The sequence below is a fragment of the Hypanus sabinus genome, chromosome 9 (genome assembly GCF_030144855.1).
Source record: "Hypanus sabinus isolate sHypSab1 chromosome 9, sHypSab1.hap1, whole genome shotgun sequence".
Classification (NCBI taxonomy): domain Eukaryota; kingdom Metazoa; phylum Chordata; class Chondrichthyes; order Myliobatiformes; family Dasyatidae; genus Hypanus; species Hypanus sabinus.
In genome coordinates this window covers 142,519,220-142,540,917 of record NC_082714.1, presented here as the reverse complement: position 1 = coordinate 142,540,917, position 21,698 = coordinate 142,519,220, and the positions used below count along the sequence as shown (strand labels likewise).

General features: G+C 42.7%; 1 protein-coding gene across 5 annotated transcripts in view; it reads left to right on the top strand.

Moving 5' to 3' along the window:
- The window catches only part of LOC132399865 (rho GTPase-activating protein 18), a 133,254-nt gene that overhangs the window by 85,693 nt on the left and 25,863 nt on the right, over positions 1-21,698 (top strand). For 3 of the 5 annotated variants that reach the window (XM_059980716.1, XM_059980714.1, XM_059980713.1), the window contains 3 exons: positions 2,992-3,185; positions 13,735-13,955; positions 19,010-19,112. In XM_059980716.1, the coding sequence (XP_059836699.1) occupies positions 3,014-3,185; positions 13,735-13,955; positions 19,010-19,112 (496 nt within the window). In that variant the 5' untranslated portion in view covers positions 2,992-3,013. Of the gene's footprint in view, positions 1-2,988; positions 3,186-13,734; positions 13,956-19,009; positions 19,113-21,698 lie in introns of all 5 variants that reach the window. The other 2 variants (XM_059980715.1, XM_059980712.1) reach the window with 1 other exon arrangement.

Sequence of the window (21,698 nt, the reverse complement as noted above, 5' to 3'; positions counted from 1 at the left end):
ATGTCGACAGTGCTTCTCCCTATAGATGCTTCCTGGCCTGCTGCATTCCACCAGGGGTGGGTGGATGGGTGGGTGTGGGTGTGTGTGTGTGTGTGTGTGTGTGTGTGTGTGTGTGTGTGTGTGTGTGTGTGTGTGTGTGTGTGTGTGTGTGTGTGTGTGATAAGTTAAAAAAAGTAGTGCAAAAACAGAAATAATTTAGTAGTGAGGTAGTGTTCATGGGTTCAATGTCCATTTATAAATCAGATGGCAGGGGCGGAAAGCAGCTGTTCCTGAATCGCTGAGTGTGTGCCTTCAGTCTTCTGTACCTCCTTCCCAACAGTAACAGTGTGAACAGGGCATGTCCTAGGTGGTGAGGATGATTAATGATTGACATCGCCTTCCTGAGCCACCGCTCCTTGAAGATGTCTTGGATACTACAGAGGCTGGTACCCATGATGAAGCTAATTGTACAATTTTTAAAAATTTACTAATTTTACAAGTTTTTGCATCTTATTTCAATCTTATGCAGTAGCCACACCCCACCCCTCCCCCTCAGATAGTGATGTATTTCAATGTCCTTTAATGCCAATAACTACTGGGGAACATAGTTTACACAGCGTTAATTCTCAAGTGAGACTCTGTCCAATTAGTAGATATGGTGATGTTATTATAATGATTTTTGAGCAAACATTTGTAAATTTATTGAGTAATATGGTGTTGTATGACATTTTCAGAGATGAGGGATGAAAGATGATATATGTAGAGAGGGAGGATCAGAGAGAGAGAGAGAGGGAATATGAAAATGAATATTGTTCAATTTGTTAAGTTTATTGTTTTGTTGCCACCATGAGGTAGAGATTGGAATATGTTTTGCTCTGTCATTATATTCCACATGGTTAAGGGTATGGTGCATATTATCACTTTGTCCCCCACTGCCCTCTTTGTAATTGAATGGAGTTTAACATTTATTTGATTGGTGCAGGGTTAACTGGAATTTCCTGACTCGCTTGGTATTTACATATGTGAATGATGTACTTTCTGATGCTTAAGTTGAGGAAGAAATTTATTTAATAGACAAGCACATATATTATATAGAGTCATAGAAAAAGTACAGCACAGAAACTGGCCCTTCAGCCCATCTAGTCCATGCCAAAACATTTTAAACTGCCTACTTCTATCAACTTGCATGTGGACCATAGCCCTCCATGTGCCTATCTGAACCTAGCTTAAATGTTGAAATGGAACTCATATGCACCACTTGTGCTGGCAGCTTGTTCCACACTCTCACAGTCCTCTAAGTGAAGTTTCCCCTCATGTTCCCCTTAAACTTTTCACCTTTTAATGGTAACCTCTGACTTCTGGGTTGTGGTCCCACTCAACCTCAGTGGAAAAAGCCTGCTTGCATTTACCTCATCTACATCCATCATAACTTTATCAGTTTATTGTCATTTATAACCACAAATACAATGCAGTTAAAAATGAGACAATGTTCTCCGGATATTCAATCTTTCCTTATAACTCCGGTCCTCCAGACCCAGCAACATCCTTGTAATAGGGCTCTATATTGAGCCCTTGTTCAGTGTTCACATTTGGCATTTAGAGTTTCCAAGTTTTTTAGATGGATGTCATGAAATGCCATAATAACCCATTGTGAAATTGTACTCTTGTTGTACGTGATTTGTTGCTCTTTGCTGTGCTTATTTCGAATGTTCAAACATACCTTCAGTTATTTTGAAAATAAAATAATTAGTTTCATATCTTTGACCCAATGTCCAGAGGCTGTAAAAACAATTTTGCTCACATGGCATTTAATATTTGTACTTTATTCCCCTTAAGGATTGTTTTGCTTGGACTTGGAGTTGTATTGTGGGGTGGATTGCAGTAAATATAGTCATGGAACAAGGACACAAAACTTCAGCCTGTTGAGTTTGTACCAGCCATCCATCACCCATTTACACTAACCATACTCTGGTCCCATTTTATTCCCTCGTCTTCCTATCAACACATCCCAGATTCCATTGCTCATCTACACCCTAACAAAATTTGCACTAGTCAATGTATCTATTAACCTACATGTCTTTGGGATGTTTGAGGGAACTGGAACACTCTGAAGAAATCCACAAGGCCACAGAGAGAACAGGCAAATTTACAGGGCCAGTATGGGAAATCAGGCACAGACTTGGTGTGTTGTCATTGTGATGTAGGATCTCATCTGGATGTACCATGATCACTTCCTTGCTACTTGGTAGCGTGCTACAATGTCAAAGTACCAGTGTATTGTACATGACAGCTCGAGTTTCTTTTTCATGAGCAGAAAGGCCTGGGTACAGATTTAATTTATTAATAGATTTATTGGCATTGCAGCATGGATTAGACCCTTCCAGCCTCAAGCCACATTGCCCCAGTAAACCCCACAACCCCAATTAACCCTAACTTAATCAAGGGACAATTTGCAATGACCATTTAACCTACTGAGTAAGTCTTTGGGCTGTGGGAGGAGATGGGAGCACCCGGGGAATACCCTTGCGTTTCACGGGGAGGATGTATAGAGACTCATTTCAGCGCTAGAAGTGAATTCCGAACTCAAACAGCCCGAGCCATAATCGCATCACACTAACCACTACGGTACTGAGGCATCCATGCTATTTCATTTTTCAATAAACATGCTAGTATTTCTCCTGGGAGAAGTACTGCTCACTGAAAGTTGGTTGCGTTAGTTGGTTGATGTAACTGAACTCTTGGCTAAACATTTCATTCAAGGAGCCTGACTCACAACTGAAAACGTTAGCTGACGTTCACTCCACATTAACATCTTGGTCAGTGAATGTTAATATACAGTTTCATTAGCTGCTTTAATTTCCTAAACAGTCATGACAACACTTTTAGATGTCACCAACTCATCAAATAGAATGAATAGTTAAGTTAATAGACCTTTGTTGAGACAAAGGTGGTAATTATGTTTCTAAAAATGTGTCTGTCTGAGTCATGATTTTATGTTTTTGTGGACAGCAGAAGTGAGTCAAGTCCTTCAATTATGAGCCACTTTCAAGCACACCATTTCCAAGATCAGCTGTCTTCTGATTGCTCCAGTTCCCAGGATTCTCTGGACAACCAGTCACTGGATGACTTCTGGACAGAGGTGGAGAACATTAAGGAGAGTTGTGAGACAGAGGTGGATGAAAACAGTGATGTGAAAACATCAGATGGTATGTTTTAAGACCTATTCTGTTTAACAATGATATATAGTAGATGAAATGGGATTAGGTTAGATGAGCCTTAAAGCTCTCTGCTACTTTCTGGACAAGCAGTCCCCTTCCATTGTCGCTCTCCTCCATCTGGTGGAACTGGTCCACACCCATAACAATTTCCCCTCGGCTCCTCCCACTTCCTTCAAACCAAACTGGAATTAAAATGGCTGGCCACTGGGAGATCCCACTTTTCCTGGCAGACAGAGCATAGATGCTCAGCGAAGTCGTCTCCCCGTCTATGTCGGATTTCACCAATACACTAGAGGCCACACTGGGAGCACCAAGAACAATAAATGACACCAACAGGCTGATAGGTGAAGTGTTGGGGGCCCTGAATGGGTAGTCAGGAAGGAGGTGTAGCACTTGTTCTGCTTGCAAGGATAAGAGCCAGGAGGGAGATCAGTGGGGAGGGATGAATGGACAAGGGAGTGAACCCTGCAGAATGCAGGATGTGGTGTGGAGGGAAAGATGTGCTCAGTAGTGAGATCCCATTGAAGATGGTGAGCGTTATGGAGGATTATGTGTTGGACATGGAGGCCTGTGAGGTGGTAGATTAGAACAGCCCTGTCCCTGTTGGGGTGGCGGGAGGATGGGGCGAGGGCAGGCATGCACAAAATGGAAGAGATGCGTATGAGGGCAGTGTTGATGGTGGAGGAAGGGAAGCCCCTTTCTTTAAAGGAGGAGGACACCTCCTTCATTATGGAATAGAAAGCCTCATCTTAAGAGCAGATGTGGCAGAGATGGAGGAATTGAGAGAAGGGGATGGTATTTTTACAAGTAACAGTGTGGGAAGAGGTATGGTCCAGGTAGCTGTGAGAGTCGGTGGGTTTGTAATAGTCATCAGTGGATAAGATGCTTCCAGAGACAGAGAGATCAAGAAAGCGGAGGTAGTGGTCAGAAATGTACCAGGGAAATTTGGGGGCAGGGTGGAAGTTGGAGGCAAAGTTGATGAAGTCGACAAACATGGCGTGGATGTAGGAAGCAGCACCAATGGAATCATTGCTGTAGCACAGGAAGAGAGGGGAGTGACACCAGTGTAGGCTTGGAGCATAGACTGTTCCATGTAGCTGTCAAAAAGGCAGGCATAGCTGGTACTCATGCGAATACCCACGGCTACACTTTTGTTTGAAGGAAGTGGGAGGAGACGAGGGAGAAATTATTGAGACTGCTGGACAGAAGTGAGTGGAAGTAGAGGGGAACTGGTTAGGTCTGGTGTCCAGAAAGAAACAGAGATTTTTGAGGCCTTCTTGGTGGTCGATGGAGTTGCTCGGACCAGGGAACCTGAAATCATTAAAAAGATTAAGAATGGGTATCTGAATTGGGACAAGACTTAGACTGGGATGCAATTTAGGATAATGCTGCTGGTGCTTTGGAAAACCCAAATCATCAGTATATACCCTTGAAATTTTGTCATAGAGCATATATAACACTGAGAATTAGACATCAAATAGGACTGGTTCCTGACCCATATTGCTCATTTTGCCCCCGTGGAACAATTGGCTCTTTTATACATGTTGTATGGGAATGTCCAGGGGTTTTTGGTTTGTGGGGGAAGGTTATCAGTGCTCTTACAGAACTAATTGGGGTACAATTAATAATGGATCCCACTGTACATCTTCTAAATGATGACTCATACCTTTCCCTTATGGAAAATACATGCAAAATCTGGCTGGCAGGCTTGACTGAAGCGAGGAAGAATGTAGTCCAGCATTGGAAACCTCCTCGTGATATTTCAAGTACTCACTGGCTTCGGAGCTTTTTGGACATTTCTTACCTGGAAATATCAACAGCAAGAGTAAATGATGCATAACCAAACACAATCTTAATGTGGACAAATTTGATATCTAACTTAAAAGATCTTCTGTTAAAATACGAATGCTCTGTCTGTGTATGCACTACTATTCAGTTGTTTGGTGGAGGGGAGAGGGATGAAGAAGAGGATGAGGGGTGGGGATGGGGATGAGGGTTGGGGTGTGGCTGGGTTAAACAGTCAAAATGTAATCGGCAACTGGTTGTATTGAATGTAATTTGTTGGTGTTGCAATAAAAATTAGTGACAAAAAAAGATTTAAGAGCGTGAGAAGTGTCAGGGGTGTAGGAGGGATAGGACTGAACCATGGGGATAAAACTGAGTCAAGGTATGCAGATATTGATTCATTGGGGCAGGAATGAGCTGAAGCAATGGATCTGCATGGACAGGCAGGTTTGTGGATCTTGAGTAGGAGGTAGAAACAGGAGGTGCAGGGTGAGGGAACAATGAGGTTGGTGGCAGTGGATGGGAGATCCCCAGATTGCTGGTGTGGGAAACAATGGCCTGGTGCTCCTTAGTGGGATTCTGTTTGAGAGGTAAATAAGAGGAGGAGTCTGAGAGTTGCTGCTGGGCCTTAGCAAGGTGGAGGTCCATCAGTTATTTTGATTTTGAGTTTCCAGTGTGTCATGGCAAACTAAGCGTAGTAGTTAGGCTGTCCCTCCTCAGTGTGGTACATCCTAGGAAACAGTGGTAAAGGCTAAGGTGCTGGTGAAGAGGACCTTCCCTAGAAACAGCTAGGTTCTGAACATGAAACAAGGAAAACATTCAAAAAATAAGTTGAGTTTCTGCCTTAGAAGTTGTGCATTCCTTTACACATCCAGGTGTAGTCCTTAAACTTGGTAGAGATAAGGTGTTTGAGGGTTGATGGAGGGGATATCTTGTTAGAAATGTGAATAATACAGGAAATCAAGATGGGAGTTTTAATTTCCGTTGGTGGATGGGAAGTCTATTTGATAGACTTGTTTGCCAAAGCAGGGAGTTGAGGTAAGTCACTTTAATAACGTTCCAAAGTCATATGACTATATTAAATGAATTTTATGCCTTTAAAAAGAATGATTATGTAAATTTCCTTTGTTATGATATAATGTCTCTCCATAGTTAAGACCCAATCTTGATATAATCTTCAGGTGGTGATATTCAGACTTTAGGTCACATGTTGAAGTAATGCTTAGCTGTGAAGACAGCCAAAATTAGGAGGCACAGCACAACCAGATAGTGGATCTTCTTTGAACAAGGTTACGCAGTATAGGTGGCTGGTCTTTAAAGAACTTCAGTTTATTTGTGAGAATAGTAGGTGGCTGAAGTATTTTTTCAAGAGGGATAATGTTATATCCATAACATTATATTATGTTGTGGATAAAATATAATAACATGGGAATATGTATATTATGTATAGGAATAGAGAGAGGTGGAGGATAAATGCGTGGTTGAGGGATTGGAGAAGGGTTCAGGGATTCAGATTTCTTTTGGGGCAGGTATGACCTGTACAAAAAGGATGGGTTGCGCTTGAATCCAAGGGCACCAATATCCTGGCAGGGAGATTTGCTAAGGCTGTTGGGGAGAGTTTAAACTAGAATTGCTGGAGGGGGTGGGAACCTAACTGAAGAGATGGAGGAAGGGGCGGTTGGCTCACAAATAGAGAAAGCTTGTAGGCAGTGTGACTGGGAAGATGGGCAGGTGATACAGAAGGGATGCACTCAGATTAATGGTTTGAGATGTGTCTATTTTAATGCATGAAACATCATGAACAAAGCAGATGAGCTTACAGTGTGGATCAGTACTTGGAGCTATGATGTAGCCATTACAGAGACTTAGATGGCTCAAGGGCAGGAATGGTTACTTTGAATGCCAGGCTTTAGATGTTTCAGAAAGGACAGGGAGAGAGGCAAAAGAGTTGGGGGCGTGGCACTGTTGATCAGAGATAGTGTCACGGCTGCTGAAAAGATGGAAGTCAGGGAGTGATTGTCTACTGATTCTCTCTGGGTGGGAGTTAGGAACAGGAAGGGGTCAATAACTCTACTGGGTGTTTTGTTATAGGTCACCCAATAGTAACAGGGACATTGAGGAGCAGATAGTGAGACAGATTCTGAAGTGGTGTAATAATAACAGGGTTGTCAAGGTGGGAGATTTTAATTTCCTTAATATTGATTGGCATCTCCCTAAAGTAATGGGTTCAGATGGGGTGGAGTTTGTTAGGTGTGTTCAGGAAAGTTTCCTGACACAATATGTAGATAAGCCAACAAGAGGAGAGGCTGTACTTGATCTGGTATTGGGAAATGAAGCTGGTCAGGTGTCAGATCTCTCAGTGGGAGAACATTTTGGAGATGGTGATCACAATTCTATCTCCTTTACCATAGCCCTGGAGAGGGATAGGAACAGACAAGTTAGGAAAGTGCTTAATTGGAGTAAGGGGAAATACGAAGCTATCAGGCAGGAACTTGAAAGCATTAATTGGGAACGTATGTTCTCAGGGAAATGTATGGCAGAAATGTAGATAAATGTTCGGGGATAATTGTGTGTCGTTCTGCATAGGTACGTTCCAGTGAGACAGGAAGAGGATGGTAGGGTACAGGAACCATACCGTACAAAGGCTGTTGAAAATCTAATCAAGAAGAAAAGAAAGTTTACGGAAAGGTTCAAAAAACTAGGCAATGATATGAATCTAGAAGATTATAAGGCTAGTAGGAAGGAACAAGAATGAAATTAGGAGAACCAGAAGGGGCCATGAGAAAGCCTTAGCAAGCAGTATTAAGGAAAGCCCCAAGGCATTCTACAAGTATATGAAGAGCAAGAGGATAAAACATGAGAGAATAGGACCAATCAAGTGTGACGGTGGAAAAATGTGTATGGAACTGGAGGAAATAGCAGAGATACTTAATGAATACTTTGCTTCAGTATTCACTACGGAAAAGGATCTTGGAAATTATAGGGATGACTTGCAGCAGAGTGAAAAGCTTGAGCATATAGACATTAAGAAAGAGAATGCACTGAAGCTTTTGGAAAGCATCAAGTTGGATAAGTCTCCGGAGCTGGATGAGATGTACCCCAGGGTACTGTGGGAGGAGAGGGAAGAGATTGCTAAGCCTCTGGCAATGATCTTTGCATCATCAGTGGGGACAGGAGAAGTTCCGGAGGATTGGACGGTTGTAGATGTTGTTCCCTTATTCAAGAAAGAGAGTAGAGTTAGCCCAGGAAATTATAGACCTGTGAGTCTTACTTCAGTGGTTGGTAAATTGATGGAAAAGATCAAGAGAGGCAGGATTTATGAACATTTGGAGCGGCATAATATGATTAGGGGTAGTCAGCATGGCTTTGTCAAAGGCAGGTCGTGCCTTTCGAGCCTGATTGAATTTTTTGAGGATGTGACTAAGCACATTGATGAAGGTAGAGCCATAGATGTAGTGTATATGGATTTTGGCAAGGCATTTGACAAGGTACCCCATGCAAGGCTTATTGAGAAAGTAAGGAGGCATGGGATCCAAGGGGACATTGCTTTGTGGATCCAGAATTGACTTGCTCACAGAAGGTAAAGAGTGGTTGTAGAGTGGTCATATTCTGCATGGAGGTTGGTGACCAGTGGTTTGCCTCAGAGATCTGTTCTGTGACCCCTTCTCTTCGTGATTTTTATAAATAACCTGGATGAAGAAGTTGAGGGATGTGTTAGTAAATTTGCTGATGACACAAAAGTTGGGGGTGCTGTGGATAGTGTGGAGGGCTGTCGGAGGTTACAGCGGGACATCAATAGGATGCAAAACTGGGCTGAGAAGTGGCAGATAGAGTTCAACCCAGATAAGTGTGAGGTGGCTCATTTTGGTAGGTCAAATATGATGGCAGAATATAGTATTAATGGTAAGACTCTTGGCAGTGTGGACAATCATAGGAATCTTGTGGTCTGAGTCCATAGGACACTCAAAGCTGCTGCGCAGGTTGACTCTGTGGTTAAGAAGGCATACAGTGCATCGACCTTCATCAACATGGGACTGAGTTCAACAGCTGAGAGGTAATGTTGCAGCTATATAGGACCCTGGTCAGACCCCACTTGGAGTACTGTGCTCAGTTCTGGTTACCTCACTGCAGGAAGGATGTGGAAATGATAGAAAGGGTGCAGAGGAGATTTACAAGGATGTTTTCTGGATTGGGGAGCATGCCTTATGAGAATAGGTTGAGTGAACTCGTCTTTTTCCCTTGGAGCGGCGGAGGATGAAAGGTGACCTGATAGAGGTATATAAGATGATGAGAGGCATTGATCGTGTGGATAGTCAGAGAAGCTTTTTCCCATGGCTGAAATGGCTAATACAAGAACGCACAGTTTTATGGTGCTTGGAGGTAGGTACATAGGAGATGTCGGGGGTAAGCTTTTTATGTGGAGAGTGGTGAGTGTGTAGAATTGGCTGCTGGCAACGGTGGTGGAGGCGGATATGATAGGGTCTTTTAAGAGACTCCTGGATAGGTTCATGGAGCTTAGGAAAAATAGAGGGCTATGGTTAACCCTAGGTAATTTCTAAGTACGTACATATTCGGCACAGCTTTGTGGGCCAAAGAGCCTATATTGTGCTGTAGGTTTTCTATGTTTCTAACATTTCCCCTTCATCAATGCTATGCTGTCTGTGGACAACGATGGAGTGCTTGGAAAGGCACATAGCGAGAAATCATAGAAGTATTGTTACCTTTGGAACATAACAGAATTCTGTATAGTGGATGATGTCAAGTTTTTCAGTTATGTTGTTTGTGCTGGGGTTAAATGGTCCTTGAAAATTACTCCTTTGAGCTTCTCAATATTGAATTTTTTGACCTTATCCCTGGTTGAGCCCGGACTATTGATAATTTAAATGCTTTTATGCATTTTTGATTTGAATCTTTAGTTTATTGATCAGATGATTTAAGTTTAGTCATTAGGGGTGTTTGTATCCACTTGGTTGCATGATTTCAGAATTTTTTTTGTTTTATATTGTATCTTCTATTGCACAAATCTGTGTTATAAAGCTATTTAGAATTTGAATTTTTGCTTCAACATATCAAAATTGATAGTCTTGCTTATTTTTGCTGGAGCCTTTGTGGGTTGCTATCGACTTGGACTATATTTTATTTTGGTTTGTCATTTTTGCTTGGCTCATTTAACATCACGGTTTCAACTTTCATCACTGTGGACAACCCACATAAAAAATTGAAAGAGCTGCTGACTTGTTCTGTCATGTTATTATAATTGGACGAAGTGGTATGAGGGGCTCAATTTTTTAAGTTGCTGGTTGCAGTGGAGTTGTGTTGGTAGATTAAAGGATGGAGGCGGGGGGGGGGGAGAGGTGTCAGCTCTGCAAACTGTGGTTGGGCCTGCATGGAGGTAAGTGGTTAAGATAAGGAGAATGTAGGGCGTAGTCACTACCGAGGCAAGAGGTAGTAATGATTGTGTGCGAAGCCTGCAAAAGTGTTGGGTAGATTTTTTTCCCTTCAAAATATATTCTGTTTTAAAATTTGTAAATACAAAATAGAGCACATTCATACACAAGCTACAGAACAAGTCACATTATTTCATTGCTTACAAAATTTGTTCATTACGTGCCATGCTGAAGAATTTTTTTTGGACAGGCATCAAGTCCTTCCTTCTGTTATGGTAAAAGGAGCTTGTTGTATTCTCTCTCTACATATGTTCTAAGAATAGCTCGTCGAGCATAAAGTTCTATTTGGGATTAGTCTCTACAAAGAGTGTCACATTTCCTGACCCTCTTGCATATTGTAGTTGGAGCTGTATAAGAAACATAAGAAATAGGAGCAGGAGTCGGCCATCTGGCCTGTTGGGCCTGCTCCGCCATTCAATAAGATTCTGGCTGATCTGGCCCTGGACTCCTCTCCGCCTTTGCCCCATAACCCTTAATTCCTCTACTATGCAAAAATCTATCCAAACTTGTCTTAAATATATTAACTGAGGTTGCCTCCACTACTTCATTGGGCAGAGAATTCCATAGCTTCACCACTCTCTGGGAAAAGCAGTTCCTCCTCATCTCAGTCCTAAATCTACTTCCCTGATTCTTGAGGCTATGTCCCCTAATCCTAGTCTTACCTACCAGTGGAATCAACTTTCCTGCTCTATCTTATCTATGCTTTTCATAGTTCTGTATGTTTCTATAAGATCACCTCTCAATCTTTGGAATTCCAGTGATTTCAGTACCAGTTGACTCAATCTCGCCTCATAGTCTAACCATCTCATCTCTGGAATCAACCTGGTGAACCTCTTCTGCACTGCCTCCAAAGTCATTATATCCTTACTCAAGTAAGGAGACCGGAACTGCACGCAGTACTCCAGGTGCGGCCTCACCGGTACCCTGTACAGTTGCAGCATAACCTCCCTTCTTTTAAACTCAATCCCTCTAGCAATGAAGAACAACATTCCATTTGCTTTCTTGATAGCCTGCTGCACCTGCAAACCGATCTTTTGTGATTCATGCACAAGTACTCCCAAGTCTCTCTGCACAGCAGCATGCTGTAATTTTTTACTATTTAAATAATAATCTGCTTTTTTATCTTTCCTTCCAAAGTGGATGACCTCAAATTTACCAGCATTGTACTGCATCTACCAGACCCTTGCCCACTCACTTAACCTATCTATATCTCTGCAGACTCTCTGCATCTTCTGCACAATTTGCTTTTCCACTCAGTTTAGTATCATCAGCAAACTTAGATACATTGCACTCGGTCCCCTCTTCCAGATCATTAATGTATATCGTGAACAGTTGCAGGCCCAACACCGACCCCTGTGGCACACCACCCACCAAGAATTGCCAACCAGAGAAACACCCATGTATCCCAACTCTCTGCTTTCTGTTAGCTAACCAATCCTCTATCCATGCTAATACTTAACCCCCAACCTTATGTGTCCTTATCTTGTGGATAAGCTTTTTATGTAGCACCTTATCGAATGCCTTTGGGAAATCCAAGTAAATAACATCCATCTATTCCCCTATATCCATTGTGCTCACTATATCCTCAAAAAACACCAGTCAGTTTTTCAAACCGGGCCTACCTTTGCAGAATCCATCCTACGTCTGTCTGATGGATCTATTTTTTTCCGGATGCCTCCTTCAAGCATTTTCCCAACTACAGATGTTAAACTAACCGGCCTACAGTTACCTACATCCTTTTTTGAATAGTGGTGTGACATTCACTGTCTTCCAATCTGCCGGGACCTGCCCAGAATCCAGAGAAATTTGTTAAATTATTACCAAAGCCTCTACCATAACTTCTGCAATTTCTTTCAGTACCCTGGGATGCATTCCATCAGGACCAGGGGACTTATTTATCTTCAGGCCCACAAGTTTTCTCAGCACTGCCTCTTTAGTGATGGCTATTATATTGAGGTCCTTACCTCCCATCACATCCATAACATCTCTCTTTGGCATGTTCGATGTGTCCTCTACCGTGAAAACTGACACAAAATAGTCATTCAAAGTTTCGACCATTCCCTCATTACCCAATATCAATTCCCCCTTCTCGTCCTGTAAGGGATTTACATTCACTTTAGCCATCCTTCTTTGCTTTATGTAATTATGAATACATTTACTATCCATTTTGTGCTAGTTTAGTTTCATAATCTAGCTTCCCTTTCTTTATTGCTCACTTAGTGGAACTTTGCTGCTTTTTAAAGTTTTCCCAATCTTCCAGTTTCCCACTACTCTTGACGGCTTTGTATTCAGGAGCTTCTAGTTTGATGCCTTCTGTTATTTCCTTAGTTACCCAAACCTGGCTCTCCCCACCCTTACTGTTCTTACTTTTAACTGGAATATACTTCTGTTCAGCACTGTGACAAATCTCTTTGACAAATTATGGATTACAGGTGTCCCCCCGGTTTACAAAGGTAGAGTGTTCCTATGAAACTTTCTTAAGCCGAAATGGCGTAAAGCAAAGAACCATTAATTTATATGGGAAAAATGTTTGTGGAAGTGAAAATCCTCTTTGTAATGAGAAAACAGGTTACTAATGTAGGTCTTTTGTAAAAGCAAAGTGGCATAAAGCGAACATTTGTAAAGCAGGTGACACCTGTATATGTAAAAGTATATGAATAGCATATGTCATTATACTGCTATGTCATAAGTGCATGCTAGGCTAAAAGTAAAACAAAATTAAGACACCCATCTCCCAGCTCTGTATTTTTCTTTTAATTAGTTTTATATTTTGGAGTTACAAAACATAACAGAAACTTACGAAAAATTTCGTATTCAATCTCACCTACAGTAGTTACATCACCTATCTGAAAAGTATAAATTATTTAAAAATCCAAATAATTAATAAACTAAAACATTAAACTATCCCTCCCCCCCAAAAAAAAAACCAAATCAATCACGTTTAACTTTTGTTTAGGTATCCATTCTCTTCAATTGAAATCCAGGAAGAACTTTGTGCTGGGACCAACTTAATGCAGGTTGCTTGCTTGGATTCCTCATCGTCAGTGATGGAGATCCATTGCAAGTTTATGCTCTGAAACTAGACTCTACAAAAAATGCTTTGTTGGAGCATAATCAAAATAACTTGGGCAAGCATCAGTCCACAAAGAAGAATTCTTGGGCCTGCATGTGTGGGAAACACCTATTTGCTTATACTTTCATGAGGATCTTACCGTAATTTCATGCAAAGTTCACCCCACATAGATTTGGTCTGGGTAACTTGTAGTCTATTGTTAAATTTAAATACTTCTGTTTTTCCTTTATAGATGCGGAGCTGGATGCTGATTGGCTGAAGGATACTGGGTTGTCCACTCTTATCAATGAAAACAGTCAAGATGATGACAGTATATTTCTGCTTTCTACTCTAACACGTACTCAGTCAGCAGCAGTACAGCGCAGAGTCAACAGCTATACTTTGTCTTTGCGGGTAAAGAGCAAACAACCTGTACGTGATGTCAGGGATGTTTTTCAAGGACAGAAGTTTTCAGTAAGTCTCAATTATCTATTATTAACCAATTACAAAAGTTTTAATTCATTTGTAAAGCTGCTTTAAAAACTAACATGGCCTGCGTTTAGCTTTTTAATTGGTATATGTCTAATGGGAGAGAAGGGAGTGGAATAGTAAAATATTGACAGTGACTTTTGCCTCACTTACACTCCATGTTTGCACAATACTTAAGGCTTGTTGTGAGCACAATTGTAATTTTGTTCAGGCAAATGAAACCCTCCTGAAAAAAGTTGTGAATCCATTTAATTGTTTGGATTTTATAAAGTTTTAAGCTCTTCTCAATGTTGGATGCCTGGTCTTGGTATTGCCCAGGAAATTTGGTGCTATCAAGAATGTTAAGGAATGTTACTTGCAAAATAACTTTGTGTCTCCTCTGCCCTGGATTTCTTCCACTTTCTTGCCAGTACTGCTACACTGATCCCAAAGTACCCAAGAATGTCTGACTGTTGGAACATGTTCTTGCATATCCTTGGTAATGTCAATCTCCACCTCTTCTCTTCACCTCATTAGGTGGTTGGACGATGATAGATTGAATGGAGACACAAGAAATTGTAGCTGCTGGAATGAGGAGCAGCAGCCAGCCTGCTAGAGGAACTTGGGTAAAGCAGTGTCTCAGGCAAGGGGGTGGAGAAGGAATTGTCAGTATTTTGGATCAATACCCTGCATCCTACATGACGGAATGCTCTTGTTTTCATTTTGTAGTGACCATGATGCCTCTATATTGAGCCCTTGTTTGATGTTCACATTTGGCACTTAGAATTTCCAGTTGATAGACTTCCTGTGCTCCTATACCTAACTCATTAACAATGCATTTCTACCATTGCCATGAGTGGTTGGGGGTGGGTTAGTAGGGTTGCTTCATGGAGTTATGAGAGAACTGGTGAAGGTAGACTTTCATGTAGTACTTTGACATTATTCCATGGACATTTCTTCAGTTTTACAGTATAGTGGTTTCAGTTAAATAGGGAACATTTGACACAAGCATCACTTCAAAAATGCATTCATGATTTGATTACAATTTTTTATTTACTAGGTTGATCCTGATAAGATACAATTGGAGGCCTCCAACTAGACCCTTTCCCTCCAGGCCTTGGCTCTTGCTTTCCATGATTGATTGTTGTTGGAAAATGAATTGAAGGGAATTAAATAAGATGTGAGTGTCACCACTGACCACTAAGGTTCAGCATAGACTGAAACTAAATGATCGTGGGTGGACAACACTTCGGTTAGATTTATCAGAATTCTACCTTTGGCCAGAGAACTTGAGAAGACTGGAACATGTCAAAAGTGAAATTCAAATCTAAGGCATTTTGTGTGTTATTATCCGTTGAAGTCCTGCAGCAAAAATGGAAGGTCAGATGAGGAACGGTTATTCAAATGAATCGCTCATGAATGGCTACCTCTGGGAGTATTGTCCTGAGTTCTTCAGCCAAGTACCAGAGAATTGTCTAATAGAGAGTCATAGAAATTTACTAAACCAGCTATATTCAGTTTATTTGAAAGAATACGGGTAAAAGCTGACTTCCTTCTGAAGTAGTACCTGTTCACTGGTACATACCAGGAAAGTAATCTGAGGCAAAAATTTTGATTATTTTCCTGGCCCACTTGTACTATGTCTCCCCCCCCATTTACTGAGTGTGAACTTCATGCTTGGTTATTAAACTTCTGGATCCACCTTAAAATCCTCCAGACTACTGGACAGGTATATGGAGGAATTTAAGGTAGAGGGTTATATGGGGTGGGGGGGGGGGCAGGGTTTAAGGGTCGGCACAACATTGTGAGCTGAATGGCCTGTACTGTATTGTTCTTTGTTCTTTGACCCAGATTTTAACTTTATTTTAGAATCAGCAACATTTTGGGCAGACATCCAATTGAGCCTGTTTCCCACACATTTTTTGCCCCAGACAATCCTGGTTGATGATCAACTGCAGAAATTCCAAAGACTTGACCTTTCAGTGAGGAGTCTTTAAAGTCATTAAAGTAGTCCAATCTTACCTTGGCTGAGATTAGGATAGACTAGGAATCAAATCTTGTGCATTTCCTACTTTGCACATAATGCCTGGAGTTTGTGTGAACTAACTAAAGTCAATTTTTAGAAAGTAAAATTTCTGCTGTTGCCCGTTACTCATAGGGATACGTAATCCACAAACTTGAACATTCCTAAACAAAGCATTTATAGTAATCCTGATGAAGATTTTGAGCAACCGACTGAATGTGGCTGATTATTATTGTACGCTTGCACTGGGGTACTAGATTGTGCAATAACAATAATAAGCAGCTGTGTATTCTATTAAAAATGCAACAGTTTGAATGGAATAACATCCAAGATCAGCATAAAAAGATTCTGCCTCCTAAATATTGTTTTTACAGTTCTATAAATATTTTTTAGTTTTGGATTCATAGAATTGTACAACATGAAAATACATCCACACTAACCGATGGGCACGTTCCACATTAATTCCACTTCCCAACACTTGGTCCATGGCTGTCGATGCCTTGGCAATTCAAGTGTTCATCTAGACACTTCTTAAAGACTGTCTGCATCCCAGCTTCAACCAAATTCAGGCAGTGCATTCCAGGTACCTACCACTCTCTGAATGAATAAGGTCCCCTTCATATCCACTCTCAATTTGTTTCTCCTTACCTTAAAGCTCTACCTTATAGTTTTATCCATTATTGACATAGGGAAAAGTTTCTTGTAGTCTTCTTTATCTGTACCTCTCATCATTTCTTGTACTTCGGTTATTTCCCATTTCACCTCCTCCGCTCCAGGGAGAATAGACCCAGTGTCTTCAATCTCAGCAGAGCTACAACATCCTAGGCAACCTCTCAAGCACAGTCATGTCTTTGCCTGAGTAAACATGTAATATTGAATCTGAGGTCTGTCTGAGGTTTTATAAAGTTGGGGTAGAATTTTCCCACTTCTATATCATTCCCTGACTAATCAAGGCCAATATCCTGGAATCTTTCCTTGCCACATTATCCATTTGTGTTGTCAGCTTCAAGGATCTGTTTGGGTGTACTACAAGGTTCCTCTGTTTCTCAGTACTCAGTAGCACATTCATGCTATATTTTTAAGACTCAATAGTATTAACAAAATGCATCACCTTATATTTGTCTGGATTAAACTCTAGTTGCCATCTTTCAGCTCATCTCACTAACACTGCTTATCTCACTCCAGCCTGAGTACTTCCAAACTATCAATAACTGCACTAATCTTTGTGTCATCTACAAACTCACTGATCAAGGTTCAGGGTATCTGGAGGTTAATGATAAAATGTCGAAGTCATTATGGTTTCTGTAAAGTGAAATTTTGCCTGATAAATGTGTTAGAGTTCTTTGAGGAAGTAACAAGAAAGGTGGACAAAGGAGGGGCAGTGGATGTCATTTACTTAGATTTTTGGAAGGCATTTGATAAGGTGCCACACATGAGGCTGTTTAACAAGATAAAATCCTATGATATTACAGGAAAGATGCTGGCATGAATAATGGAATGGCTGACAGGGAGGAGGCTGCGAGTGACTAGTGGTGTTCCTCAGGAGTCAGTATTGGGACCACTACTTTTCACGTTTTTTATCAGTGATTTGGATAATGGAATTGATGGCTTCGTGGGAAACTTTGCAAATGATACGAAGATAGATGGAGGGATAAGTAGTGCTGAGGAAGCAGGACTTAGACAAATTAGAAGAATGGGCAAAGAAGTGGCAGATGGAATACATTATTAGGAAATATATGTTAATGCATTTTGGTAAAAGAAACAATAACGTGGGCTATTATCTAAATGGGGAGAAGGTTCAAACATCAGAGATGCAGAGGGATTTAGGAGTCATCATGCAAGACTTCAAGACAGATCATTTACAGATTGAGTCTGCGGTAAAGAAGGCAAATGCAATGTTGGCACTTATATCAAGGGGAGTAGAATATAAAAGCAAGGAGATAATGCTGAGCATCTATAAGACACTAATCAGGCTGCACGGAGTCTTGTCAACAGTTTTGTGCCCCATATCTTAAAAAGGATGTGTTGTCATTGGAGAGAGTCCAGAGGAAGTCCACGAGAGTGATTCTGGGAACGAAGGGGTTAACCTACGAGGAATGTTTGGCAGCTTTGAGCCTGTACTCACTGGAACTTAGAAGAATACGTGGGGATTTCATTGAAACCTGCCGAATGTTGAAAGGGCTAGATAGGATGGATGTGGAGAAGATGTTCCCTATGGAGGAGATATCCAGAACTAGAGGGCTCAGCCTCAAAATTGAGGGGTGGCCTTTTAGAGCAGAGGTAAGGAGGAATTGTTTTTAGCCAGAGTAGTGAATCTGTGGAATGCTCTGCCACAGACTGCAGTGGAGGCCAAGACCATAGGTATATTTAAGGTGGAAGTTGATAGTTTCCTGATTGGTTAAAGCATCAAAGGATATGGTGAGAAGGCAGGTGTATGGGGTTGAGTGAGATCTGGGATCAGTCATGATGGAATGGTGGAGCAGACTCAATGGGCTGAATGACCTAATTCTGCTCCTATGTCTTACGGTCTTATTCTTCCCATTATCGACATCCAACTCATTAACATGTATTACATACAACAGGGGTCCCAGTACTGGTGAGATACTACCAGTCATAGACATCCAATCTCAAAAATAACAATTACCACATCATCCTTTGTCTTTCCTTGTGAAGTCAGTTTTGGATCCAATTTGCTGACTTGCTGTGGATTCTAGGGACCCCAACATTTCGAACCAGCCCTGCATGTTGAACATTGTCAAAGGTTTTGCTAAAGTCCCTGTAATCCCATCCACTGCCCTGCCCTCATTGATACACGTTAAACAATTGAATTAAATTATTCAGACTGTATCTTCCCTTGACAACGCTATGTTAGCCGTCTCTGATTAGTCCCCGATTTTCCAAGTGATCATTGACTCTGTCCTTCAGAATATTTTCCAGTATCGTCCCAGCCGTTGATGTTGTGCATGCTTTTATGATAGCACAGTATATACATAAAATACAAAATGCATACTAACTTTCTGTAATTTGCTTCTTTTAGGGCAGTGATTCTGAGCATCGAAACAAGCATGGTTCTGTTCTTTCCCCATTACAACAAGATCAACAACTTGAGCAGATGCTTCCAGGAGACGACAAACATGAAGGTAATATTGCATTTCATTTTATCAGATGTTTACCTTGAAGAGTGGAATGGTGAATTTATAAGAACATAGGAACTTACAAGAAGCAGGAGACGGCCATCTGGTCCACTGAGCCTGCTCCTCCATTCAGCAAAGATGATCTGGCTGTGGACTCTTTTGTCTACATACCTGCTGTTGGATTCTGATGTTTTTAATTTAAGATTCTTTTGGAAGTCAGAAAGGAGGCAGAAAACTTGTTGCTTCACAATTGTTTTATTAAGTGTTAACGGAACAAAGAAAATAGAAACCTGACAGTAACAGGAGCAGAGGCAAGTAATGGAAGGGAGAGAAGAAGCAAATACGGTGGTGCCACGTGGTTAGCATTTTTTTAATACCCATAGGTAAGAAGTATTCTGTTAAAGTTTGTAGGTAAGAGTTAACAAATCAGATAGCTCCTATTTAAATAACAGCAAAGAAGCCTCCAAAACTTTCCAGAACTGTAACCACTGGGAACACACTGAGCAACTGCATATACATACTGTTGTAGTGGTATGCTACACACAGCGCTGGAATAACGATACGCAGACGGTGAGTTGCAGTTGCGTAAAAGATTTATTCAAACTTCGCGGCCTCACTTTTAAGCCTTCCCGTTTCCGCCCTCCCCTGGCGGGAATGCTGTATGGGGCACATATTCACAGTCCCTTCCCGCGTGTGGGCTTTTCCCCTTGCTGGTGAAGAAGGCCTGGCACCCTTTTTGGGGCCGGCCTCTCTGCCGGTACACGCCATTTTATGAGCCGGTTCGAGTGCGCTGGAAAGTGGGTCATCACATCACCCCCCCCCACAACTGGCGATACACCCCCCCCCCCACCCCCAATGTCCACAGTCTGAGTCGGCCTCTGTTTGGGAGGTCTGCCTCTGTGCCGTGGTGCCTGAGTTCCGACCGGCTGCTCCAAGTCCACATGGGCCGATTTGAGTCAGTCCACTGTGAAAATCTCGTCTTTCCCCCCAATGTCCAGCACGAACGTGGACCCGTTGTTCCTGATCACCTTAAATGGCCCCTCGTAGGGCTGCTGTAGCGGTGCCCGATGTCCACCCCATCGTACAAAAATAAACTTACAGTGCAGCAGGTCTTTGGATATGCAGGTCGGGCTCTATCCATGCTGTGAAGTGGGTATGGGGGCCAGGTCACCGAGCCTCTCGCGTAGTCTGCCCAGGACTGCTGCGGGTTCTTCCTCTTGCCCCCTTGGGGCTGGTATGAACTCCCCTGGGACGACCAGGGGTGCGCCGTACACCAACTCGGCCGACGAGGTGTGCAGATCCTCTTTGGGCACCGTGCGGGTTCTGAGCAGGACCCGGGGAAGTTCGTCCGCCCAGTTGGGCCCTTTCAGGTGGGCCATGAGAGCCGACTTCAGGTGACGGTGGAAGCGTCCCACTCGTCCGTTCGACTGTGGGTGGTAGGCAGTTGTGTGGTGTAGCTGTGTTCCCAAAAGGCTGGCCATAGCTGACCACAGGCTGGAGGTGAACTGGGTGTCTCTGTTGGAGGTAATGTGGGCCAGTGCACCAAAGCCAGATACCCAGGTTGCAATCAGTGCTCGGGCGCAGGATTCGGAGGTGGTGTCGGTGAGCAGGACTGCCTCTGGCCATCTTGTGAACCGGTCTACGATAGTGAGGAAGTGCCACACTCCTCGTGACACAGGCGGGGCCCCCACATTATCCACATGAATGTGGTCGAAACGCCAGCAGGTGTGGTGGAACTGCTGTGGCAGGGCTTTGGTATGCCGCTGCACCTTGGCTGTTTGGCACTGCATGCACGTTTTGGCCCATTCACTGACCTGCTTCCGGAGTCCTTGCCAAACGAACCTGTTGGAGACCATCCAGACGGTTGTCCTGATGGAGGGGTGCAGTAAGTTGTGAATAGTGTTGAAAACTCGCCGCCACCAGGCTGCCGGGACGATGGGGCGAGGTTGGCCAGTAGCTATGTCACACAGTAGGGTCCTCTCACCTGAGCCTAGGGGAAGTCTTGGAGCTGCAAACCGGAGACTGCAGTTCTGTAGCTAGGTATCTCATCGTCTGCCTGCTGTGCCTCCGCCAGCATTGCATAGTCCACCCCCCGGGACAGGGCCTGGATGGTAGGTCTGGATAGTGCGTCCGCCACGACGTTGCCCTTTCCTGAGACATGCCGGATGTCTGTCGTGTGTTCGGAGATGTAGGACAGACGTCGCTGCTGGCGGGACAACCAGGGATCGGACACCTTTGTGAATGCAAAGGTAAGCGGTTTGTGGTTCGTGAATGCAGTGAAGGGCCTAACTTCTAAGAAGTACCTGAAATGCTGGATTTCCAGGTATAGTGCCAACAGCTCCTGGTCGAAAGCACTGTATTTGAGTTCGGGTGGTCGTAGGTGTTTGCTGAAGAACGCCAGGGGTTGCCAATGACCCTTGACGAGTTGTTCCAACACTCCACCGACTGCCCTGTTAGATGCATCCACTGTGTGGGTGGTAGGGACGTCCGTTCTGGGGTGCACTAGCATCGTGGTGTTTGCCAAGGCTTCTTTGGTTTTAATGAAAGTGGCTGCAGCCTCTTCGTCCCAGGTAATGTCCTTGCCCTTACACG